The following is a 25,460-nucleotide window of genomic DNA, read 5'->3' as shown; positions in this document are numbered from 1 at the left end:
GTACTGGCACACAGTCATGGTCATTCATGGTGTCACTTGAGAGGAGGCCCCTACCCTGTGTGCCCCTCTTGCCTCTGCAGAACCATCCATCTCTGGGGAGGAATGGGCTCCAGTAGGTGTGTGGGGCACCTATTTATCAGTAGAAATTAGCTCTAATATTGAGAGTACAAATGAAAGCACCTTTGGAAAGGGTGTTGGCAGAAACCTGACTGCCACTCTAAAAAAAAGATACATTCCTGGAGTTCCTTAGCTCCACTCCTCTTTTAGCATCATGGTGCCTTAGATCTTTCCTTCTCATCTTCCACCTTCCAGTTTCTTTTTAATAAGAGCTGCTTTTTCATTCTTCACAAAGCACTACAAACTCTCAATGCTCCTCTTTTGTAATTCTGTTACCAAGCTGTCTGCTAGGTGGGGAGCAGAAGGTGCAGGACTTGGTGCTGCCTTTGAGGTACAGGTAATTATTATGTGCATCTGTTATTGTGGTTGCTGCCTCAACAGGTGGAAAACATGCTGTTCTCTGATAGATTTGCAGCACTCCATGCTCCTGCCTTGTCTTTTCTCTAAAGCCAGTCGTGTGGTGTTCCTAAAATAATAAACACAGCCTCACTGCTGCCACAAAAACCCCTGGTAAATATATTTTTATGGGAATGAAGTATTAAAGGATTTGAACACTTACTCACTGAAAGCAAAATATGAGCAGTAAGGTTGGGTAAAGATTCAAAGGCTGGTTTGCTTCCTTTCCCTGGGGCACATCAAGGCTGTACTGTTTGCACTTCAGAGATGGATAGTGGGGAATTACTTAACCTGAAATGATGGAAACAATTCAGACTATAATAATACAGCATAAGAGTTTCTCATATTACATCTATTCCCCATACTGCTGGCTATACTCTGCCTTCAGATTCACGTGCACAACTCTCATTGGAATCTGGAGGAACTGTATTTGAAGCCAAAATGCATTTCATTGTCTTTCTGAAGTCTCTCTGCAGCTTAGTGGCTAATTTCTGAGCTCAAGAGCTGGGAACAAAGCTTGTCTAAACATTTCCCAGTGTCTGTCTCTGTGAGATTCCCATCTGTTGTGTTTTATTTTGAATTTCATCTTCCTACTTTCCTAAAAACACAAAGCAGAAACACATTTCCTCTGCCCTGGAGTGCAGGAGTCACCTAATTTCCCAGCAGGTTCTCTTAACAACATACAGTGGATCCAAGTTTGTCTAAAAATGCTACAAGCCCTTTGTGGAGAAGAAAGGGAGGAGACCAGAAATGTGGGCCAAGTTTCTGAGTGTTGTGAAAAGCCTCTGCCCCCCAAAGGGACTCCATTTCCTGTTTCCCCTCTCCCAAAAATGTCACCTGGGCTTGGGTTTTGTTAAAAGAAATATACATTGCTCAAGTCCAGGATCTAGGTCTTTGGTTTGTGCTTCCTGCTGACACTGCAGAGACTACAAGAGCCATGAAAGCTGTCTGACTTTGGGGATTCACATTTGCAATAGCAGAACAAATTAAATGGAGAGCATGTTAAGTGAGTTGGGAGATTGTTGTTGACCAACAAATCTTCATTAAGTTCCCACACCAAGCTGTGCTGCACCTTTAATGAAACTGATCATTGTTTTTCCTTCCACGTTTCAACTATTTTGCCACCAGGTTTGAGAGAAATTCAGGCTTGCTTGAGGTTTAATTAGAGATAAAATACAATATGAATCCATCTTTCTCCATACATGCACCCAGTTTGGAGCAGTTGGTGCATCTTTCAAAAGGCCAAGTTTCATTCTGTTCCCCACCTGTACTTACTGCCTTGGTTTTTGCTAGTTCTTTTATTTACTGCCAATGACTCATGGAGACTTTGTTCCCTGGTTTATGGTGACTTTCTGGATCACTGGTTTGCATCACCAGATGTTTCAGCTCAGGAGTTGCCAGCATGAACCCCAAGAGTTCATATGACTTGCACCTCCCAAAAGCTAAGCCTGTGCCCAGAATAACAGGCTTTCACAGGATTACAGCAAAGTCCTGTTCTGATGATTTTTGAGACTGAAGGGAGGCTACCACAGCTGGGCCTCTGAGAGCCTTCCCTGCAGACCATTAGAGAAATATGGCTCCATAGGTATAACTCAGATACCAAGTTACTCTGCTGTATGGCTTTAAAAACACTCTGTCCAGTTTAGGCCAGAGAGGTTTAAGGGAAAAGTACAAAGTAAACATGAGGAAGTACTCAGCAGTACTGAGAATGACACAGCCTAAGCAGAGCAGGATCCTCTGCTCCAGACTGTCTTTGCCATGAGGGGAGAAACAATTACTGTCTCTTTTAAGTATAACATAAGAAACAAAATGTGCATGCAAATATAGCATAAATGGGGAAGTTAGCCTTCAGTATTGTCCTTTGACAGATACCCATTATGGTGGCCAAACTACTTGTTGGCCATGGAGCTTGGCCATGCCCCATACCACACTGTCCTCTGAGTCAGATAACACTCAAAAAATTTAAATGGCACTCAACCTTTTCCATACATAAAAGAACACATCAATCATTTGGATCTGTGCAGTACCACCTCAGCACACAAACTTAGGGGTTTCCAGCACTTGGGCACTGCAGCCTCCCCTTCACAAAGGTTCCTGTTGTGTCCCAGCTTGCACTGAAGAGTGCAACCACAACAGCTGCTTTTTAATAGGATTTGATTTTTTTGGGGGGGGGTTTGGTTTGTTTGGTTTGTTTTTTTTTTTTTTTTTTTTTTTTTGTATTAGAAATTACCTGTTTGCTATACTATGGAAGAAAATATTTTCTGTTTTTGTAGTGGGTGATCTATAACATTTGGGGACATATTTTTAACTGCTAGTTTGTTTTAGAAAAATGGTAAGAGTTAACCTGGAGGACAAATTATCAGAAATACCTATAATCCCAAGAGCTAACACAATTGCTGGGAAATTCTAGACCTCAAATCAGCTCTGCTACAGAATATGATGAATTTCTATTTTTTTCCCCTCCACAGACTTAGTAGCAAGATTTTACAATAAGAAGAAAGCAATTTGCTTAGCTGACTTGGGATTTAATCTTCCCTTGCATCTCTTAGACTATACCCACATAAGCAAGCAAGTTTCAGCTGTGTTCAGTCTCACTCTGACCTCTGTACTAACTTGATGTACTGGTTTTAGTTCTCAAATAGTGCATTACGTTATAACTCAAAGGATCTGATTAGAACTAGCCCGTATTTTAATGATTTATGAGGGGCATCTGTGACTGCATGGGTAGCATATACATTGTGTCACTGCTGTAGGAGGAATTTGCATTGATCATACCAGCATGCTCCAAGACAAGAGCGTGTCAAATTCCTATCAGCCTGAGTTCACAAACTTCATCTGACAGGTGGCCAAGCTTGCACTGGGACTGACCATAGTTCTCATGGTGGGAATAAAACAAACCAGCTGGATTGCTTCTAGCCATTGCATTATGAACAGATTTCCATTCCTTTCTGTTGTTCTGTCTTGCAGTGCTTAAGAAGGTGTTTATCCTTCCCAGTTTTGTAGCCAGAAACCTGGGCCACAGGAACTTGCAATCAGCTCTGTCTGTGGTTTATCCTTCTGCCAGAAGACACTGGTGTGAAATACAGGCTACTGGAACTAACCTTCCAGACCTCTCCACGTCTTGCCATGGCTATCAAATTGCTAGCAAGTCTCAGATCAGAGAGGCTGGGGTGTGAGAAAGGTAAAGAAACAATTAGACAGCACAGTTGCTTTAAAGCCATAATGTCCCTGCATTTAATAAGAGATTATACTACTTTTTTTTTTTAAATAACTGTAATAAAAAGACTTTGCAAGCACAGAAAGAATGGTTTTAGGAGCACAGTGATAAAAGGGTTTCTTATCCTTGGTTTGATTTTATGTGTTCTGAATTCTCTTTTGAGTATTGAAGTCAATATCTGCCAAAGCATTCCTAAAATCCTTGTCCCCAAGAGCATGGAAGTCCAACCTTGATGGTTACTCACCTCCTGTTGTAAGCTGCCTTTTGCTCACTTGTAGTGAGTAAAGGCTTTTGACTCACGTTAAACCCAAGGGCAACTCTTCACTCAGGTCCAGCTATCACTGCCAGTGCTTGGCAGCACTCTGACCTTCAGCTGCCTCCAGCTCAGACCTGGGGAGAGATACAAAAAAAATCATCAAGTTTAACTTCACCATCTGCCCCTGTGCAGTGGGAACAGCCCTGTTCCTCACAGGATCACTGAAGTAACATGTATGAAAGGCATTCCAGTGCCCAAGAAACACCAGGGAATCTTGGCTGTCTGCCTCCTGCTGTTTCCCATCTTACTTCCTAGCAGGTTACTCAACCCTCCTGCTATGCCAGTGTAGGGGATAAGTGTCTGCTCACTCCTCTAAGTTGGGCAGCATAGAGCTGTCTTTGTAGAGCTGGTAGAGACCACAGGACAAGAACAAAGAGCAGTGAAACTTCTAATGCCCTCAAACAGAAGAGACACAAGAAAAAAAAAGAAAAAGCAGCAATATATTGTTTTTAAGATAGAAGAACATACCAGAGCTAGTCACAGGGGAGAAAGGCTTTGCATTGTGCCATCCTTTTCGTTAGATCCTTGGGGCAGAAACCATTCATTTGTAATGGGATTCTTTGAATTCTGAAGCCTGATGTTTTCAGTTCTCGGCTGGAGGACACTGCTGTATTAGTTATTGTTAACAGCAGCCTCATTCACCTTCAGATGTGGGCTGCTAAACTCTCTTGGGCCACAGGACCTAAGGGACTGCATTCCAACTGGGGTTTTGTGCAAGGCACAGTACAGGAAATCCTTGGCCTCTAAACCTTGCCAAAGCAGGAAAGAAACGTGACTTCAGGTCATTTAGAAGGTGACCTGGGAAAATTAGATGAGGCTAGATTAAGAATATGCAACATGGAGTAAATCTGAAGAATGAAACCATAGCTGAGAGACTGGAAACAACACCCAAGTGACACTTTGTCCTCCTTTGAGCGAGCTGGATGCAGCACACCCAGCAACCCACCTGGCTTTCTCACACTGTGCTCAGTTGGATGTTTGCTGTTCAAATCAACACCCCTTACATAGCAGACTGTATACAAAACAGTGTAGGACTTGGGCTCTGTGGTAGTTGCAATTTCAGCCCAAACAGCCATGGAGATGGAGCAGAGCTTGTGCTACAGCAGGAACAGGCTCTGTCTCCCACACAGTGACAGTGTGAAGCTGAAGAGCATCACAAAGGTGAGCCTCCAGGCCACCAGGTCTGCATCAGAGAACAGATTCAGCACATTTCAGGCCATCTGTGAATAAATCCAAGCTTGTATGTCTCCCCAGGGTCATGCTGTACTAACATCATCCAGTAACGAGAGCAGCACAGGCTCCCTGCAAGTGCAGGCAGCAAATACTGGTAAAGCATTGCTACAAGCCATGAGAAAGCAGCTAGGATTTATGTTGTTCAGGAAGGGTGAAGACTTTGGAATACTTGTACCAAAAAACCAGTGTCAGCCAGACAACCCAGCTGGTTCTGACTGGCAGCTCCAAGAGAAAAAGTGGCACATGTTGCTCCTTATTTAGAGCAACCTGCATCAACTTGCCAGCCTGTCTTTCAGAAATGTTTCATCCTTCAACTTTTCAGTAAGCTTCTGAGGGTGCTTTTAGGAGGAAAAACAGAGTTTACCAATTCAGAGAATACCAGTTTTCACCCCCAACATGTTATTGCTGGAGGCAAGAGAGATAAAGTGATGTAACAATTCTTCAGCCCAGAAGAAGAGCCAGGCTTAACACAGAACAACTAAATTTTAGGTAAGCTTGTCTTCAAGTGTAAGCATAGTGATATCCAAAGTGTTTCATAGCATGTCTAAGAACTGTTTAGTGCTATAATGCTATAGATTGGGACTTCTGTTTTCTTAAGAAGTAGTGAGAAATGTCAGTATTGAATGGAGGAAGCAGTTAGAGACTCTCAGAACTGACAGTGAAGTCTGATGGCTGAAGTCCATTGCAGGAGAAGACACCAGCAAAAATATTTGAGTAGGAGCAGTAGCCTGGCTGGGAGCTATAGAGACTCTCCAATGTGGGCATGGTGCTGCAGTCATAAATAGCATGGAGATGTGGGAGATGCATTTTGGACCAGCTACTGTCTTTGGGTCATATGAAGTGTGTCTGCTGGTCTGCCAGATCAGGTTGGGTTAACGGGGGTAAGGATGCAGTTGGCAGCTGAGAGCAGAGGTACCAAAGGGCTCCAGAGGGCCTGGTTTTGCAGCTGAACTGTGCTCATAGCCAAAAGTCACATCTTTGCTGGGCCTAGGGCTGGAAGGGAGCCAACTTTGCTTTACTTGCTCTTGCTTGCCAATAGCCAAGTTCAGGTCCTTAGAGCTCTACAGTGCTCTTGCTCCAGCTGATGACTTCATGAACACCTAGTGCTGGGAGCAGCACAGCTCCCTGTACAGCCTTAAACTCTCTGTTTCCCTGAATATGCAATGACATCATTGCCACCTGAGGGCCCAAACTCTGGTCTTGGCAGGTAAAAGCCTTTTGGGTAACCTAACATTGGGGTTCTTGCTCTCAATGCATATTTATGTAATGATTGCTGGATGGCTCTAATTAAATGACTGTAAAGCACTACCTAAAATGCACCAGTAATAAATTCTTAATAGCTGATGCTATAACAAGCAGTTACACAAAAGAATATATCGTAACATGCAGATTGTTAACAGTGTCTGGGCCTGTTTAGTGCTCAGCTTTAAATAGTTACAATGCACACTATTAAAGAACATGTAAAATTTGTAACTAGTAAATAAAAAGTCCAATTAAGAAACAAAATATACCCAAGCTTCAGTGGTGAAGAAGGCACAGAAGAGCTTGGAGTGGATAAACTACCTCTTACCTCTGCAATCCTTGTGGTGGTGCTACCTGTCAGCCATGGTTTCTGTAAAGCATACTACATGTACATTCCTCTGCCTGGCAGAGATTCTGTCCATGCCTCTGTCCTGACTCATAAACATGGTTAGGATCCCACTTACATTACAAATATGTGATCAGGTACAGCAAGCCATGGTTTTGCGTTTTGTGAGGAAAGGATGGGTCAGGGAAAATTAATTTTGCTGCTCATATTTTTCACTTCTCTTATCCACTCAAAGCTGCTGTGAGAGCAATAACTCTACAGAGTTGGTTTCCCATGGCTAAAGAATAAAATAAACATACCTTCAAGACCCAGAAGAGTTAGCAAAATCAGCAGGTGGCCAGGTTTTGCACACTTGGTACAACATTGCTGCACATCAAAGGATGGCTGAGTCTGTCTAGCCACTGTCAGGAGCTGCACACATGGCTGGCAAATACAAATGTACTAACCAGCTGATGACAAGAGAATATTTTATACTACAGTCACAAAAAAAACCCTTCAAGGCCACCCTGCCTTGGGGCCTGCATGCTAATGCACATCCTGAAACAGTCAAGACTATTAGGTTTGAGAGCTACAGCCTGGCCCACAGACGTGCAATGAAAAAATTAGACATTTTTGAGGCTTCTGAGGCCTGGCAATCTGTAACATCAGTGGAAACAGTGGTAAATTCAACATATTTGAGAACCAGGATGGGTTGATTAAATTCTTCCTTACATTTGAGTTGTGCTTTGTATCAAAAATGTAGCTGCTGATTTCCCTGGATGGCACACAGGGAAACTTTTACTTTGACAGTGGGGAAGCATCATAATTCCTCTAAAGTTAGGACAGAAAATGTTCACTAATGCAGTACTGAGAGGAAAAAAAGTCAAATGTTTTTGCCTTCTGCTGCTCAAAGCTGTCCAGATTAAATTTCTTTCAGTAAAGAAAAATTTAGTCCGCTCCTCAACATAGGCCTTGTGTGAGCTGTGGAGAGCAAGTCCATCTAATGGATTTTGCCTCATCCCACCAAGTGGGTGCATTGCCCTAAATGCATAGCTGGGTTACACTTACGGGTCTGGAAGCCTCCACTAAATTTGGAAGTGCTGTTCAGATTACATCCACCAGCTGCTGAAGAGATTTTGTTACAAACAGTTGGCTACTCAAATACCTTGTGCCTCCCTAGACACTGCCTCTGTCTCAGCTTTCAAGTCCAGCCAGCCCTACCTCAGTCATTGCAGTTTGATTCATACCATCTATATCTCATAGTGCTCCTAGCAATTGATAAATTATTACTCCAGTGAGACTATTGGGTTAAATGCTAAGGAAGAAAGAATGATGACAGTAATACTTGTCATTTGTGTGGTCATGTAGCAACACAAAACCTCTCTCAAACATAGGTTAGCTTGGAGGAGCCTTTCCAGGGGATAGGCTTTCTAAGAAATTATGGCTTTTGAATACATGATAGGCATGAACTTGACATGACCTACTTGGGCCAAGCCCTGAGCTTCAGCCTGGTCTTTTGCCACCACAAATCAGTGTATTCGAAGTATAGCCAGACTCATATCTTCACTGGGATGGCAAGGTTATAGCACTTAGCAGCTTGAGAAAACACAGGATGGAGGCTGCTTTGTTCTCAGGATTTAAAGACTTGGAAATATTTTTACTAATGTCATAAGAAAATGGCTAAGTTCTACCCATACAGAAAAGCCAGCATAGGCCTGGGATAATTAAGATATTTGACACTTGATTGAAATGAGCACATTAACATTTTTCTAGTATACACAGATCCCTTCTTTATCTTGGCATTGGAAAATGCAAGTTAAAGCAGAGGTCGTAAAGGCTTTCAACTAGATATCCTAGACACAAGTGTTGCTTTTTCCTCCTGGCTTACCACAGCATCATGCTGCAGGATTTTCTGCTGCTTCATCTCAGCCTTCATACCATCCTCTCAACTTGATACTGTATCAAGGTAATGTTAAATTGTCAAATGTACTGACTTTTCATTTTGTTGTTTAATTAAATATCGTGGAATTGGAGAAATTGGATAAAAGGTAGCATATGTTTCCAAGGTCTCAGACACCTGTAAAGGAACCTAAAGTCTCTAAAGGCCCTCTCCCCAGCATGGTACTGAATAGCACCAATTCTGTTACAGATAAAGCTGCAGTCACTGAATTAACTGAAACCCAACCAAAGGTGTATGCAGTCTGTAGGGGCATTCTCTACTAGGCAGACAGGAATCCCAGTCATGAAGGAGATGTTATCTGGGCCCTCTCACAAGACTACTTTCCTTTCTTCCTGGGATAGTTGATATATAAGGAACCATTGACCTGGTTGCTCTCATCACCCAACTGCAGCAAAGTCACTAACACACATCAGTCCAGGGAGGTGGCTGCAGGGAGGCAGGGATGGTGGCACAAACAGCCTGTGCCATACTCTAGGTCACTCTGCATCATCAGAATGACCTGCTTGCAATAGACCTCTGATTGCAATCCTCCTGCTAGTTGTAATTAAGGAATTCTATTGCATAGTACAGATACAATTACAGTTGCAGTACCTGTTAATTCAAAATTAATATAAACATAATGGCAAAATTTCTCCTATGTAATTGAATAATTACCATAATACATCTCCAGTAGAGTAAAGATCAGGAATGTTTCATGTCATCATCATCCAGAAACCAGCATTTTAAAACTGTATTGCCTGTTCATACAGCACACATCTTAGAAACAGATCCACTACAAAAAATCAGTATAGAAGAAGTGAGCTGAGTATCATTAAAAACATATTTTTTAATTAACAGCCATCACATTATTACAAATAACCTTTTTCCTTTCACACTAATTTTTTTTCAATCTATCCATGTTCGTTATAAAGAATTACACATTACATAGCATTGTTTTCCTTAAACATGTGCATTTCAGTAATGACACTTGCATGTATAAATTTAGTGAGTTAAGATGTTAGACTGATGCCAGAACTGAGTAGTCATTTATTCAGATAAAAAAATCATGTTTTTCTGTCTGTAAATTTTCTGTGTAAAGCTATTCTTTTTTCAGTGCATTCAATATTCACCATATTAGTTGAATAGTCCTACTGAGGCCTCTCTGATTTTGAATAATTCACAGCCTGTTAGTTACAGTTATTTCACATTTGAAATTTGAACTCTAGTCCTTCCTCTTTATTGGATGTAGACTTGACACAAACAGATGCTATTCTCCAGTAAAAAAAAAAATGTGACCAGAATGAAAATGAAATAAGTTATAAGTTATGAAATAAGTTATGCTCCCTTCTAGAAACAAAACAAAACAAAACAGTCTTGGAAGGAGCCCTTTTCCTTAGGTGCACTATATGTCACAGTTATCTGCCCAGCTCCTGTGAGGCTTAGGAAAGCAAGGCTGACAGCAGCCTTCAGTCCTCTGAGCTAATAGGAAAATTAAAGTATTTATACAGTGGAGAGGGCAAGAGAGAAGGATAACAGGCAGTACTGAATAAGAAAAAACCAAAACAGTTTAAAGCAACTTTACAGGGAGTGAGAAGTGCCCTGGAGTGGCCATTAGACACACTGCAAGGAATTAGGTACATCAAAAAAGGGGAACATTTGCTGCAGATATTATGAGGTGGGAAGGATTGGAGAAGGTTGTTATTCTTGAAAATACTTAATGAACTGGCAGATGGCCCTGTGGTAAGGACACAGGAAATCCAAGTCCCATTTCTGCTGCAGATCTCCTGAGTGGGATCAGAGAAATGTCCAAGATCACCAGCAGGAGCCAGGCAGAGCTGGCACAGGGGACACTGGGGTGCCCAGTGTCAATGCAGCGATCAAAATCAATGGCAAATACCTGTTCCAGTAGGGAATTCCTCCATGCCCCCTCTTGCATAAAGCCATCCAAAATGGGCAAGAACATCTGCTTTCGTTTTCCCAGTAAAAGCTGACACTGGAGGAGATATGCACATTTGGGAGGGGAGCACATTCCACAGTGGAGCTCTTTGTAATGCTCTTGTAACAATGCAAGACCATTCTGGGAACATCACTTGGTGAAAGCTTACAGTATCCAAGAGGCCAGAGCTGCCATGGAGGTGGCAGGAGAAGGTGTATTGAAATGACAGAGGGCTCCTCTTGGCAGCTGGGTGGCAAGGCAGATCACCCCATGTGCATGGCAGAAGGGTGACTTGTAGGGACCATTCTGTGGCCTGACACTTCCCTCCTTCTTTTCTATGGATATTTCAGGGAATTAGTTGCTTCATTTGCCCTTCAGCAAGGCACATATTAATATGAAGGCGCAATGAGCTCCCATGGCAGGCTAGCCTTCAGACCCTCTTGCTCGGTCTTTGTGCATGCAAAATAAAATTACACCAGAATGTGAACTTAGGGCTAGAGAAAATACCTGGGTAGGAAAGTAGGAGAAAATTTCACCACATTTGGTGTTTGAAGAGAAATGGTCAATGGAGGTGCTTGAACTTAAATACAACCTATTTGTTAACAATAAATATGTTCAGCAGAAAGATGCAAGATTTCAGGTTTGCTGTCCTGGACTGTTTTACCCCAAACCACCCCTCAAATCATTTATGTACAAGACATGCTTCAGGCAGTGCCAGAGCAAGACTTTGACTCACTGACTACAACTTCACCCATGTCCTAGACAGGTGCTTCTGTTCTAAGGCTCATGAGTTGACAGACTTCATACTATCTCTGTAATGCAGATATTTGGGTCATTTTTAGCGCATGCAAGAAAAGAAGTATAATATTTTCTTAGAACAGAACCCTGGGAAAAATGTAATTTCTATTACCCTTTAAAAAAGTCCTCCCAACAGTTCATATCTACAGCTAACACTGCAGAGGAACCACTATTTCAAAAGAAATGTACCATCTGGAAACAGAGTAATTCCAAAGATAAAGCAATGCCTAAAAAAACAAGTGTTTCTCCTTGTAACTGAAGTACTTGCTTCAAGATTAGAAATTGGATAGTTCTTGGAGGGAGCAGAGAGGAGAGAAATGCAAATTAAAATAACTTACTAAAAAAAATTAGTCAATGCTCATATAAATGCTCAGCTGGAATCACTGTAACTCATCCAGATTTTTCTAACATGAACATTTCTCATGAGGACAACCAGCATGGCCGGTAAACACTATTGGAAAGAACCAAATTACTCCTTACAGAGTTTTCCCCATTGAAGTTGAAAATTAATAGCTAACCAGTGAATAAGATTTTGCATGACCAATTCTACTCAGTCCAGATCAGTTTGTTGAGCAAATCAGAAGACAAATCAGATTAAGTATATATATAAGAAAGCCTTAGTTACCTGGTTAAAGGAAAACCTCAGCATATCAGGTTGATTCTTTGTTTCTACACCCCTTGAGTCGATATATTTAAACAAAACATTTTCCATAGCATTACCTCTTTCCATGTGAAAGCAGAAGCCTTGTGCTGGCACATGAAGGGCTGGGCTTTTTCTCTGTGCTAATAATAGCATTTAGAATTCCAGACAGTAGTAGGAACTTCCCCATTTCCTATGAAAAAAAATTAATCTTTAAAAATATAATGAAGTTTTAATCAACTTTTTGACAAGGTAAGAGGAAGACAGGAACCTGTCAGAAATATCTCTGGCTGGTGGTGAATATCTTCTCTCACCTTTCAGGATGGCCTGGGACTCCTTGTGCAGCCAGGACTTACGACGCCCTAGGATAAGAAGTGCCTCAAGTGGGATGCCCGACAGTGGGAGCAGCACTGGGACACCATCCCTGGAGGAGCTGCGGCGCCTGCTCTGCACACACACACACCCCACAGGGCATGTGGATGAAGTCTGGCCAAACCTTTATGTGGGAGACCTGTAAGAGACAGGAAGGGCTGAAGGTTATTGCAACTCTTCCCCCAAATCTTCCACTCTTTATTTAAAAACAGAGAGCTAGGCAGTAATCTGGGACCTCTCACAACAGATCTAAGTGTTGAACAAGATTGAACTGTGCATAGGATGCTGTAGGATAGAGAAAATGCATCCTAGCTGACTAAATATCTCCCTGCCTCCTGGTTTCTCCTCCTGCATTAGTGCAGGAGTGACACACTGCAACAGCCCACTGGAGCTGTGGCATTGGTACTTCAGGCAGTCATGCCAAAGCTGGGTAAAACAGGATCGAGGTCATTTTCTCCTCACTTTGCCAGATGGCATCAGTCCTCTGAACTGATGGATACTCAGAGACTTCTGACTTGGTGAGAAAGTCTTTGAAATCAGAAAACCCTTAGCTTGTGCAGAAATATCTCCACCACCACCTTTCATCAGTTGAGAACCAGCTAAACATATGTTTGGGAAAAAACTGAGGGAAACCTAAGAGTTAGTTTCTTAACAAGTCATTTCTGTCCTAAAGCATTCTGATGAACACTTTGAACCTGATCAACCTGTCAATAAAATAGCCACTACCACTTCCTGCAGTTGTAACAAACTGCCCATCAGCAGCATGTTCTTCCCTGCATTGCAATGCAGCAGGCAAATGTAATTCCCCATCTTCCCTCCAGGTACGTTGCTCGTGACAAGGCGCAGCTGAGCCGCCTGGGCATCTCCCACGTTGTGAACGCCGCTGCTGGGAGGTACCGCATCAACACGGGGCCCAAGTTCTACAATGACTTGCCTGTGCATTACTACGGAGTAGAAGCAGAGGACAACCCCAACTTTGATCTCAGCGTTCACTTCTATCCAGTTGCTCACTACATCAGAGAAGCACTGAATTCTCCAAGAGGTAAATAAGCTATCTGTGCATGTTGCATATTTTCTGCATAGTAGACAAGCAGGGAAAGTTATTCAATATTACTTAACATAGACCAACCCACCTGTGTGTGGGTAAGAATGGAGATACCCAAACAAAGTAGCGTCCTACCTGCTTCCTCAACTCCTACTGGTAGTTCTTCTGTTTCCCTGAAACAGGGAAGCATGCACTAAACAGGCTTTTAAAGGGGTGTTATTCATCAGCAAAAGACAAAATAGCAAGTGTCCTTCATTACTTACAGGGACACTCTGACCAGGGAAGAGGCACATTATTTGATCTTTTCAAATTAGTGATGGGATTTAAAATAAAAGACAAGCGCAACTGTCGTATTTGAGTAAGATTCAACTATAATGCTACAATCTGTGCAAGTCCTACAAACAGAATAGGGAAGATCTTGCTAGAAAGCAATTCTATAGAAGGGAGATCAAGCAACATTACCAGTCTGGAATAATGTTATGCTGTTGCTAGAAAAAGTATAACTTTTAAATAGGAAGAAAGCCCACTAAATCCTCAGATTCACTGAATATGTGCCAGGTGCAACACCAGAGGCTTGGGGCCAATAGGAGATCATTGCTACTAAGGGCAAGCCTTCACAAAAGCAAATTATCACTGTGCCACAAAACTGTACAGATACTACTCAAAAGCAAGTGATTTAATAAGAGAACAGTTGTACACTCAATAAAACATTTTGCTTGCATCATGGTGAGCTTTAATTGCAATCAGGTTCCTAAAGTACTAACTTCCCAGCTTAATTGTATGCATTGGTAGATCTGATCCACACCCTACTAGCCAGGAAGTGGAGGCACAGTAACTGCAAACAGTGTACCTTCATGCTAGGTACCTGTGCATTTCCTGCTCTTTGGAGGGCTTGTTCTGTTCTGTTAGAAAATATTTGCCCTTGTGCAACTTAGGGCTGCATTTGGGGAATTTGGATTTTCACCCATTTTTATTATAGCATACACTATTTGCAATTGAAGTCATTATTGGCAGTGCTCCAGAGAAAGGTAAGATCCAAAATCTATTCATGTGTGTGTAAAAGCAAGTTCCAAATCAATTGACAAAAGACAGAAAACAGCAGATGAATTGTAGAAACCACAATAGCAAACAAAACTAGTGCTTTGCAAAATGCATGCCGAAATACTAAGTTATGAATGCAGAACAAGTTACAGCTCAAGACATATTTATCCCTGCTCCCATGCACTTAGTATTGCTTTACTGAACTCCATATGGAAGTAGAGTTCTGGGAATGGAGACAAGGTGAAATTTAATCATACGCTGTCCAGCTGTTGCTGACATTCATCATTTTGAGGAAAGAGCAACAGTTTAGAAAATATATAAACAAGATGTTCTGGAAGCATAATTTCCTGAGGTACAGAAATTTAGCAGCTAAATACCCATGACCTGTGCAGGGATGAGACAGGGAGGGGATTGTTATTCACATCATTTAGAAGAAGAAAAAAAGTGATGTTTATTATAAGCAGTGAAATTGAACAACAAAACAAAATATACCAGGTGACAAGAGGCCTGTCCATATTAAATACAGGATGTAACAAGGTACTACTGCTTGGTTGAGAAGTTATTTAAAACTGCTGCTTAACTGTTACAAGCAAATTCAACATCAATTTTTTTCTTTAACATAAACATATTATCCTTTTTACCTAAGAGGATAAGTCAAAGTTAAGACTGTATGAGGCACAAATGTATTTAAAACTAAGAATCAAGAACTCATTAGAATTAGATAAGAACTGTTATTTCCATCATGCTAGAAAAAGAAATCTGATGCTTTACACCACAAGTCCAGAAAACAGCATAGACAGATTTATTCCAGACTCTTACCTTAGCTGAACAGAATATTACCTTTGATGATGTAAGGAGTTCATTTTTAAGGCAGTTTCTTAAAACTGAGGTGTCAGAGTGTGAGCAAAAGGAAGCAGAGACTTGCTCCTACTTGGGAGCTGTTCCTGTCACAGTGGTCAATGGCTGAATTGCACCCTGACTTCCTTCATAGTCTTTGTTGCAGAAATTAGACAATATGTGCACTACTATTGCAGCCATGCCACATCAGCATTATTTTATGATCCCTACTTCCTTGACTGCCTTTCCTTCAGCACAGCCTGGCAGTTTCTTTGCCATGTAAGAGAGCTGTTTGGGAAGGCTCAGACAAGAGCAAACAGATGCACAATCTGTCCCCTTTCCTACAAGGAAGAATATGGAGTTGAGAAAGTACTAGCCTTCTCCCTCATGGTCAAGCTCAAAGGACAACACCTTGAATATCAATCTTGACCCTTTGAATGGCCACCTGTGCAATTTGCATTTCTCTGGAGTGCAGCTAAACCTTAAGTAAATCAACAGGGCTTTGTGAAGTCTAACAGAAGGAGGAGGGAAAGAGAACTTGATGAAAGCATGTCATGAAAACTATTAAACTAAGACTGTGCTGAGAGAAAGATTCCCAAGTAGAGAGCTTTGCCTTTTATTGACCTCTGAACATGTTTTAAAAAAGCAGGTTAAAACCACACATTAAAATCTTGAAATGGCAGACTCTCAAAGTCATTTCCCTTCCTCCACTTCAGTAGAGCAAATGAAAAGCTAGGCTCTCTCTCCTGTCACCTTCTTGTTGGTAGGAGTTATGAAAGCTGCTTAACTTTGGAGAAAAGGGTCTTCTTGCTTGACTCCACTGTAGGTGCATTACATCCATCAGTCTGACCTCCCACTCTGCAGCAGATGACAGCTCTTACCTGCTCTGCCTTGCCACTATTTAAAGCTCTCCGTAGGCTTCTTGCTATTTTCAGCTGTGACAAAACAGATACTGGATTAATCAGGAAATAGGCAGTGGATTCTGCACCTGGCTAAAATCTAACAGGAGATGAGAAAATAGTAGAACAAGCCCCTAGGGCCCATTACCCCAGCTGAGCTCTCCTGCTGAGCAGAATACTTCGGCTGGATCCAATGGAGTGAGGGCAGCTGGGACATTCACTATGGGTGACAGATCTGGAGCCTCATCTTAAGCCAAATTGAATCCATCCTGCAAGAAAGCAAGGGCTAGCTTAGGACATTTAGCTCATTTAATGATGATTAGCAAAAGGACAATAAGTTATTATGTGTTTTAATGCCTGATCTTGTTCAACAACATTGAATTTCCTAACTTGAATTGGACCAACAAAGTTGAATGTGCAAACTTCATCCCTAGTGCAAACCCTTTGATGTTAGTAGAGTTGGATAGAATATCCATAATCCGCTGTTAAAAACCAAGTATTATTGTTCTGCACAAATCCCAGACAGATGACAGTTATTGTCTGCCTCTGCAAAAAGTAGCTTGAGATGTGTGGTGCAAAATTTCAAATAAGGATTGCAAGATTTAATAATGCCAGAAGCTAAGTGCCCCTACTTCTCCTCAGTTAATCCCATTATTCCTAAGGGATCCTGTTTCATGCTCAGAGAGGAGGTTGCAACATGGTCCCCTAATGTGAGACCAGTCCAGCTTCTTTTTGCACTGTATGTTAAATCAGATGGGGGTGGGGAAGACAGAGCTGGAAGCTGACAGCTCATGGCACAGATTCTGTGGTGTGGGAGATGTGGTTATAACCTCCTCGCCTACCACACGGCAGGGAGCTCTGTGAGCGCTGCTCCCCGTGGCTGAGCTCCAGCAGCCACCCCGCAATCCCAGCTTGAGTGCTGGGACCTCTCAGCTGCATCCTGCATGGGGCCGGTGGAGCGGCTGGAATTGCCCACCGCAGCCAGCCCACAGTGGAACGGCTGGAATCGCCCACTGCAGCCAGCCCACGGTGGAACAGCTGGAATCACGCCCCGCATCCAGCCCACGGTGGAACGGCTGGAATCACCCACGGCAGCCAGCCCACGGTGGAACAGCTGGAATCGCCCACCGCAGCCAGCCCACGGTGGAACGGCTGGAATCACCCACGGCAGCCAGCCCACGGCAGAGCTGGAATCACCCACCGCAGCCAGCCCACAGTGGAACGGCTGGAATCGCCCACGGCAGCCAGCCCACGGTGGAACGGCTGGAATCGCCCACCGCAGCCAGCCCACGGTGGAACGGCTGGAATCACCCACCGCAGCCAGCCCACGGTGGAACGGCTGGAATCACCCACCGCAGCCGAGATTCCACACGGAGCAGACTGCCTCAGGCGCTGGTCACATGCAGGATGCCACCAGGGGTTCAGAGTGTCACTTCACCCGTTTGCAGCCACTGCTAAGAGATGAGGGTCTGACCCTGTAAACAGAACCAAATAGTAACACAGCTTTTGTTTCCTTGCTCAAGTTTAACATTCAATTTGTTTGCTAAAAATAATCAGACAGTAAATTCAAATTAGAGCAATTTTACATTAATTAAATCATTTCACATGACTGATTTATCTGCAACAAACAAGTCATTTTATTGTCAGTGTACCAGCATTTATCATAGCCCTTGTTTCACTATGCACAGAGGTTAACAATGTTGGAATACATATTGCACTTGTAAAAGAGATAATATACCTACATCCTCATGGGAACAAGTGATTAGAGAACCATGCAGATTAGGACCAAGGTCAGTACTTGGGGCTTGTCCAGGTTTTTGCTGAGACACCTTCTAAAGCTCTTTGCTGATAGAAGAGAACTCTTCTGAAGTGCAGATAAGCCAGAGAAACAAGGAAGAAAATTCAGTGTATTCTTTTTGGACACAGTCTTCTCTCAGACACGGACACAAAACAATAGAGAGCCAGCCTGTACAAGCAGGAGCCTGGCATTTGTTCTGCTTTCTGTGCCTCCAACAAAAACACAACAGGCAATATTTAACAGCAGCATTTATACCTGTGCTCAGTTTGGTCTTCAGGTCAAGACTGCTAGTGGGCAGAGCATTTTCAAAGGCAGAAGTCTTCATACAGGTTGGGGAGGAAGGACTCAAACAATTTTACAAAACTTAGATTCAGAACATCAAGTCTCCTGTCCCCCATCCAGTTTATGCACAAATTTAGATTTAATTTCAAAATATATAGTGATGCAAAATCAAATCTAACATCAAGGCCAGTTCTTTCTGTTTTTTTTTCTTTTTTTTTCCCCCCCTGATGATGCAGTTCAAACCATAAATTCTTTTTCTTTTAGTTTGAGAGTGCTGGTAGCTTAGAAGTTTTCAGACAAAGACAAAAAAAACCCAAAAACAAAACCAAAAACACCCAACCAAAAGAAAAAGAGTGGTTCTGATTCAAAGAAAAATTTTCAGAACATTTTGTTTCTTGGCTTCTGTTATTTGGGGTGCACATTTTGGGTGAATGTCTAGATTTCCCATTCCTGCCAACACACTGCATTTAGGCCTCCTGCAAACTACTGAGGTAAAGATTTTTCAAAAATCTTGTGGCCTTACCCTTTTTGCACTATTCTTCAAAGTGAAATTGTGCTCCTGATTCCTTTATGCTCCTCTGAAAATCTCAGACCAGGGTTATTTGGATCCCAAGTGCCTCCTCTGGGGAAGATAATGCAGCATACATACCCTACAAGGTTGGTGGAAAGGCTAATTGAAATGCAGCACATTGAATAAGAAGTCTGATGGAAATTCAAACTAGCATTATCTTTTAACAGGGGTGCAAAACATTTCTCCATATGCCCATAAAAAGCAGGACTTTACTTCCAAGAATTTACATGAAGTTAATGGAATTGACAGATAGATGCAATTTAACTTGAATAAGGGCATCAATATCTCAGTAAATTCTATGAAACTGTATCTGGATGAGAAAACAGAAATAGAAATTCTGCAAAACTGGCCTTACATTGGAAAACCTCTTCCTTCCCCCAAAGGTTTTGATGCCTGGTCCAAGTCTGCTGTCACCAGAGCTGTTTTTGCCACTTCCTTGGAGACTATATTTGTCCCTTTATTTCTGCTGAAGACATGTCTATCTTTAGAGCTGTGCTCAGATTTCTCATGCCAGGATAATGAGAGGTGGCTGTGTCACATACATTGTGGAATTCAACACTTCTCTCAACCTGCTGGCCAGAGCAGCTTTTCACAACACATGCTCACCCTCTCTGAGCATGTGGCTGTGCCATCATCATTAGTCAGAACTAGAATGGTTGCTAAATAAATACTCTGTCATAAACAAAATGGGATTTAAGATTAAAAGCTGTGCACAAAGTACCCAGAATTAACACCTAGGGTGATGGGGGCAATCAGTCTGAGAGTTTTGTCTGGTTCTAGGCTCATCATCCAACAAGGATATTTTTGTCTTGCTCCCTAGTAATAGGGAGATTAAGATGCTGTAAGCACAAACAAAACAAGGAACTCACCTTGAAAAGCTGTCTGTTCTTTCTACCTCTCCTTACATTTTGCAAAGAAGCAGCATCTGAGATAGTCTATTCCATATCCAGAGGAAAAAAGTAACCTGGGATTGTCGTCGCTGACTTTTCATCTTTTCTGGATATAAACTATACTGCCACTAAATTGCATTTTGTACAGCTATACAATGAACCAACAAGAGACCACATATAGGACAGTCTAAAAAAATAAAATTTAAATAAAGTAGAAAATACTTTGTTTCAAACTTGTGAAGATTTCCAGTGAAGAACTGTTCGGAAATTTCCATGCTAAAAAGACATTTTCTTCAGCTGCTTTAATGGGAGGTTGTCCATTTGGTAGTCAGAAGTTCATATCTGCTTCTAATCACTTGTTACTCTACTAATGCTGAGTTGCTGGGCCACAGTCTGTGAGAGAAAAATGGATCCGATTGCAGCAAAGGACAAGAGAGCTTGAAAATATTCAGGCATGGTTATAATTGAGTAGAACAGTTATACAGCAATTGAGTTTCACTCTCAATTAAAAATTTCTCATTTATCTTACCATGTTTGTGAAAGTTGAAGCATTTTACAATATTTACAGGATGCAAATTTTCAGGTTTGGAATGATCTCTTTGTTTATATCTAGAGGGAAAGGACCAAAACCCAAATTCTTCCATCTGAGAGCAAAATTTTCTTTTAATTTAAAAACTTTCTTTAATTTCAAATAAGACCATTTAAAAAAATATTAATCTCCTTCCAATGGATCAGTCACAGATTAGAAACCTAGGAGCCAGTTGCAATACAGAATTGAGCTTCTTAGGCTGCTTCCATTCATGATCACAGCAGGAAAACCAAAAGCAGAACAGAGGGAAGGAGGGAGTTACCCTCCTGGATCCCTGGACGGTGTTCTCTGAGGCTCACTTATGGCAACAGGGGAAGGACTCATCACGTTACTCTTAATCAACTCCTAATGAAGATACACACTTTGCACTGAAATCTCTGGAAAACTTAAAACATTTCATAAACTGTCTTCCTATGGTCACTTAATAAACAGGGGAAAATAGAGGCATTAGGGAAGGACAGTGATTAGTATGGGGTAGACTATAGAAATAAAAATGCATTAGTGAGCTGGTGCAAATGCCATATACAAACAGCTGTTCTTGATGATAATGCCTATTTTCTTCACACACTTGCAAAAAAGCCTGAGCAGCACTCAGCACCCTCAGAAAGCATTTCTGCCCTAAGCAAGAAGAAAGAAGAATTTGTGGAAAACCAGGAGTGTTGCTGTAACAGCAGTGAGCAATCCTGAGCATTGCACTTCTGAAATCCCAAGTTTCCAAGCCCTCTAGCAGTAAGTGACCTGCCAAGTCTGCTTCCCACAGCATGGCCATCAAGTGTGAACTCTTGAAACTTTGCCAGCAAGTACATCATTCCCAAAACCACACATGAGCAAGCAGGGAGACAAGGGATGGCAGGCTGGGCAGGAGGGATAAGGGTGTGCTGTCAGGCTGACAGCTAAGCTCAAACAAGCAACTATGGATCCTGGAACAGAATTAGGAATTGTCTGTCCCCAGCCAGTAAAAACCCCATGTTCCCCAACCAGGGGAACTGCACCAGGGCTGCTCTGCAGGGCTGTACACACCTGTGTGCCCGTCTCTAATACCAGCTTCCATCTCTGCTCCAGCACAATAACCTCCACCATGAGGCCTGCTGGCATAATTGCAAATCTCTCTCCTTTTTCTAGGCAAAGTACTGGTTCACTGTGCAATGGGAATCAGTCGGTCTGCAACTCTTGTCCTGGCTTTCCTAATGATCTGTGAAGGTCTGTCCCTCACTGCCGCCATTCAGACTGTGCGCTCCCACAGAGGCATCTGCCCCAACTCCGGCTTCCTCCAGCAGCTTCGGGACTTGGACCTCCAGTTAGGAAGAGGCACGGGCAGAGGAGCAGAGGCCTGCTAGTGCCAAGAAGAAGCTTTGTCTCCTGGCACCAGCCCAAGAGGTGCTGCCCTCTCTGAAGAGTGCAAGGATGCTGTCAGGACAGCTCTGTAGCTGCGTGGAGAAACTCTGGGCAAAGGCCGAGTGTGAGCAAGCTCTTAGGAACTGTCAGGCATGTATTTTTTGCATAAGCACACTAATTGGAAAGAAAATGGAATAAAGAAGGATTCAAGCTGGCAGTTTTACTCACCTGGGCCTGTTTATTTAACTACCTGTTGGGCAGGGCACAGGGAGCAGCTGGGTTTTCAGGCAGAATTAAAAGTCAGCACAGTCAACTTGAAAAAATACTTTTTACTTGCTTGTAATTGCATTTATTTGGCAAGAGGGAAAATGACTAAACTAGTAAAATAAAAGGAAAGCATAAGGCTTTTAAGCAAATCTTTAACATTTCACATCCAGCTGGCTTAGGGTGAGACTGCAGGTTTTGCAAGCTGACATAGTGCTTTGGTCTGACGTGGTGACACTAGTCAGGATCCAATTCAGACCTTCGGCTCCCTCTGCTACAAGACACAGAGGCTCTCGCTGGACCTTCACAAGTCCTTTTTGCTTCAGATCTGTGGCAAATACTCAGAACTTTAGGACCATGCAATTCTCAGGAGCCAACTCGAGCTCTGAAGCAGATGCTGCACGCTGGGGCCCAGCTGTCAACAGCCTCTCTGCTGGTCAGAGAGAGGAAGGTGTCCCCTTGCACACATGGAGCAAGGAGCATGCCCAGGGCACACTGCCCACTGGCACACTGCAGGGCAGCACAGTGCCAGACAAATATCCTCCTCTTAGCTTGCAACCCAACACTTGAAATCAGATTCCACAGATTTCCCTGTTTTAATGGAAAGTCAGAACCTAGCATCGTCATGTCAGAGCAAAAATGAGCAATGCCTCTAACAAATCCAAAGCAGCAGCTCTGCATTTCAATTACTCTTTTACGCCCAATTGGCCACATTTAATCTTGTGAAGAACTCGAAGCAGATATTTGCTTCAGTGCAATTACAGCCACATACAGAACATTGGCAAATGCAAACAATATAGAATTTCCACTTGACGGCAGATTAATTTGGTGTGATGTTTTCCCTTGAGAAGTCTTAAAGGCTCTCAGTTCTGAAAGTACCCTGCAGTTTGTATTTATAGCACCATGGATGTTGAATAGAAAGAGGGAAGCATATACTTGTTCTGAACTGAAGTTTCTTTTACCTCCATACATTAAAAATATTAACTGAGCATAACACACCTTTGCTGCATTTCTCATAATGCAATATGGAAACATTATTTTCCTGCAGAGTCTATAGAGGAATTCAGGTGGTATTTCCACTTTCATAAACATATGAAGCAAAGCATAGCAGTGCTACAGACTAATTTCCTCTCAGGGAACAGAGGCACAGGTCTTCCCTCCAGAAAGGGTCCCATCCTTTGAGACTGGAGTAAGCAGTCAGAAGCGAGGTCATAGCTAACGATGGAAAAAATCAGGTTATAGTTTTCACAGGCCTCTTATTGCCTGCCACAGCAAGGAGATTAGATTTCAGTATGCATGGTGACTGAACCACTCCTGGCACTTGGGTCTCTTCCACCTTGGTCTGTCTGGGGATTCTTTTTTATTGCAGACCATGCTGAAGCTGTTTTCTGAGTGGTGTTTTCAGTTGCCTTACTAACCACTCCCTTCAAGCCTCTGTAACTTGACCCATGCCAATCCCTATGTTAAAGTACAAGGGGTGTATGCAACACAACAGTCCAAAATCTCCATGCATTGAGCCCATCAGGACAGGTCATAATTTCCAGTGCATTGCACATCTGGAAACATGTGGCTGCAGGGCAGAACTTAAAATGAACAACTTGTGAGATTGACTGAGCCTAAAGTTACCCCAGATGAGGCCTGCTGGCCATTGTACGACTATTTTAGCCAGCCAGGGCAGGTCATAGATTTCCCTGCCACACATGACTTGCAGCTGGGATCAGTACATCTGTCTGGAGCTGCAGTGTGCCAGATAAGCTAGGGCACTGGCAGAGCAGGGCTTCTGGCTCTTGTCACCATTACAGGTGTACAGTAGAAGCTTCCTCTTCAACATGGGGAAAAAACCCAACCAAACAATAAAAACAAGAGGTCCAAAAAACTCAAAAAGACCAAAGAGAATAATCCAATCCCAGAACAAAAAAATCCTTTTCTAGATGTGCCTGAGTTTTCTGAGTGCTTTGCATAGCTGTGAAGTATAGGCAGTGAGAGGCAGGTCCCCCATCTCCTTCCAGGTTCTCCACCCTTCAGGAGACAATGCTCCTGAGCCCACCATTAGCTCCCCTCTCTGTGAGGGTGGCAGTACCATGGAGTGGCCTGCACAGGGGCAGGGTCTGTATTGATGACAATTGAGTCCTAACCTCTGACCCACATGTCCTGCACACTGAGGTTTATTGCCCCTGTGCTTAGTTAAATGAAAGCCTCTTAAAATTGCAGCTGAAATCAAGGCAGAATGAAAACAATATTGAGGGTGGTTGCAGATACATCTTGTGGTATAATTTCAAGATTCAGAACTGAGGAATAACTTCCTTCCCCCACAGCCACCTGTGGTAGCATGAGGTGTTTAGTCCTGGCTGCGGCTGTCCATTGCAGTGCTGCCAAGTCAGCTGAAAGGAGCCCCACTCAGCCCTGCAGGTTTGGTGCCTCTGTGCACTTGCCCAGTGCCCTGGTTAAACATTTCCTGACCAAGCCACATCAGTTGAGGCCACAGGCAGGGTGGACACAATTGGAACAGCAGATATGTTAATGGGCAGTAACAGTGACACTGCTACCATTTCCATCAACACCCTTACCTGGTGCAGAGCAAATGCTCAGGTTTATTTATGAACACCTGCCCGTCCTGTCCTTATGAAGGAGAAACCTTGAGCATTTTGGTGGAGTTGGTATACCTCCCTCACAAAAACTCTGCCAGGAAGGATGGGTGCCTTAGCCTCCTTTTGCAGACAAGACACCTGAAGTTTGCCTGAGCTGCAGCAGGATGTTTGGGGAAAAGCACAAGAGGATTGTTCCCCAGCCTCCAGAACTGGCACAAAAGCTTGAGAGGAGTTTTCTCACTTGAGGTCTCTTGCCTTCACTAACTTTTCCTCTCAGACTTGCAGCAGTGATACAGAGAATATTGCCATGGGCATGTCTGCACTGTGTTATTTATCCTTTGGATTTGTGCTTAGGGTTTTATTTGTAAAAGGAGAATGAGACCATAAATCTACTGTGCAAGGAGCCAAGGGAAGAGAGGACAGAAATTTCCAACAAGTTTCATATAAAGAGATGGTGCCAAGGACAGGTTTCCCATTGAATGAAATGCCAGCCAGGATATTGTCCAGTACTCACCATGTGTAGTGGCAACAGCGAAGAGCGTCAGCCTTTTTCTCCCAGGTGCATTGATTCATTCCTCCTTGCATGGGTAGCTTTGGAGTTGCTGCAGCAAGGATGGCTCTCCTATGGGAGCATCTTGATCCATAGCTTTTGCTTTCAGCACACACAGAACTGCTCTTTGGGTACAGCATCCTAAATAATCCCCCATGGCTGTAAACAAGGTGGAGGGAAGCAGTGTGGGGCAGACCCCAGTTCTGCATTACACTGCCCTGTTCCAAGTTAGCCCATGGC

At 42.9% G+C, this 25,460-nt stretch overlaps 1 protein-coding gene and 1 long non-coding RNA gene across 2 annotated transcripts; one reads left to right on the top strand and one right to left on the bottom strand.

Moving 5' to 3' along the window:
• Nucleotides 1-680: 680 nt before the first annotated feature.
• Nucleotides 681-12,724, bottom strand: LOC143694819 (uncharacterized). The gene is made up of 4 exons (XR_013183537.1): nucleotides 12,474-12,724; nucleotides 12,240-12,352; nucleotides 3,975-4,120; nucleotides 681-804 (listed from the first exon to the last, which is right to left on the bottom strand). It is a non-coding gene; the product is annotated as an uncharacterized LOC143694819 (long non-coding RNA).
• Nucleotides 12,482-22,018, top strand: LOC129123158 (dual specificity protein phosphatase 13B-like). Its single transcript, XM_054637412.2, has 3 exons — nucleotides 12,482-12,672; nucleotides 13,353-13,573; nucleotides 21,606-22,018. Exons 1-3 carry the CDS (start codon nucleotides 12,482-12,484, stop codon nucleotides 21,818-21,820), a joined length of 627 nt encoding a protein of 208 aa, XP_054493387.1. The 3' UTR covers nucleotides 21,821-22,018.
• Nucleotides 22,019-25,460: the final 3,442 nt, after the last annotated feature.

The sequence above is a fragment of the Agelaius phoeniceus genome, chromosome 9 (genome assembly GCF_051311805.1).
Source record: "Agelaius phoeniceus isolate bAgePho1 chromosome 9, bAgePho1.hap1, whole genome shotgun sequence".
Classification (NCBI taxonomy): Eukaryota; Metazoa; Chordata; class Aves; order Passeriformes; family Icteridae; genus Agelaius; species Agelaius phoeniceus.
The sequence above is the reverse complement of the archived record's forward strand: the minus strand, read 5'-3'. Positions and strand labels throughout refer to the sequence as shown.

Bases quoted from the DNA above. Each gene is read 5' to 3' on its own strand.
- LOC129123158 (XM_054637412.2), top strand. From the start codon at position 12,482: ATGGCCTGGGACTCCTTGTGCAGCCAGGACTTACGACGCCCTAGGATA. The intron at 12,673-13,352 runs GTAAGAGACAGG...TCTTCCCTCCAG, and splicing joins AACCTTTATGTGGGAGACCT to GTACGTTGCTCGTGACAAGG. The intron at 13,574-21,605 runs GTAAATAAGCTA...TCCTTTTTCTAG, and splicing joins AGCACTGAATTCTCCAAGAG to GCAAAGTACTGGTTCACTGT.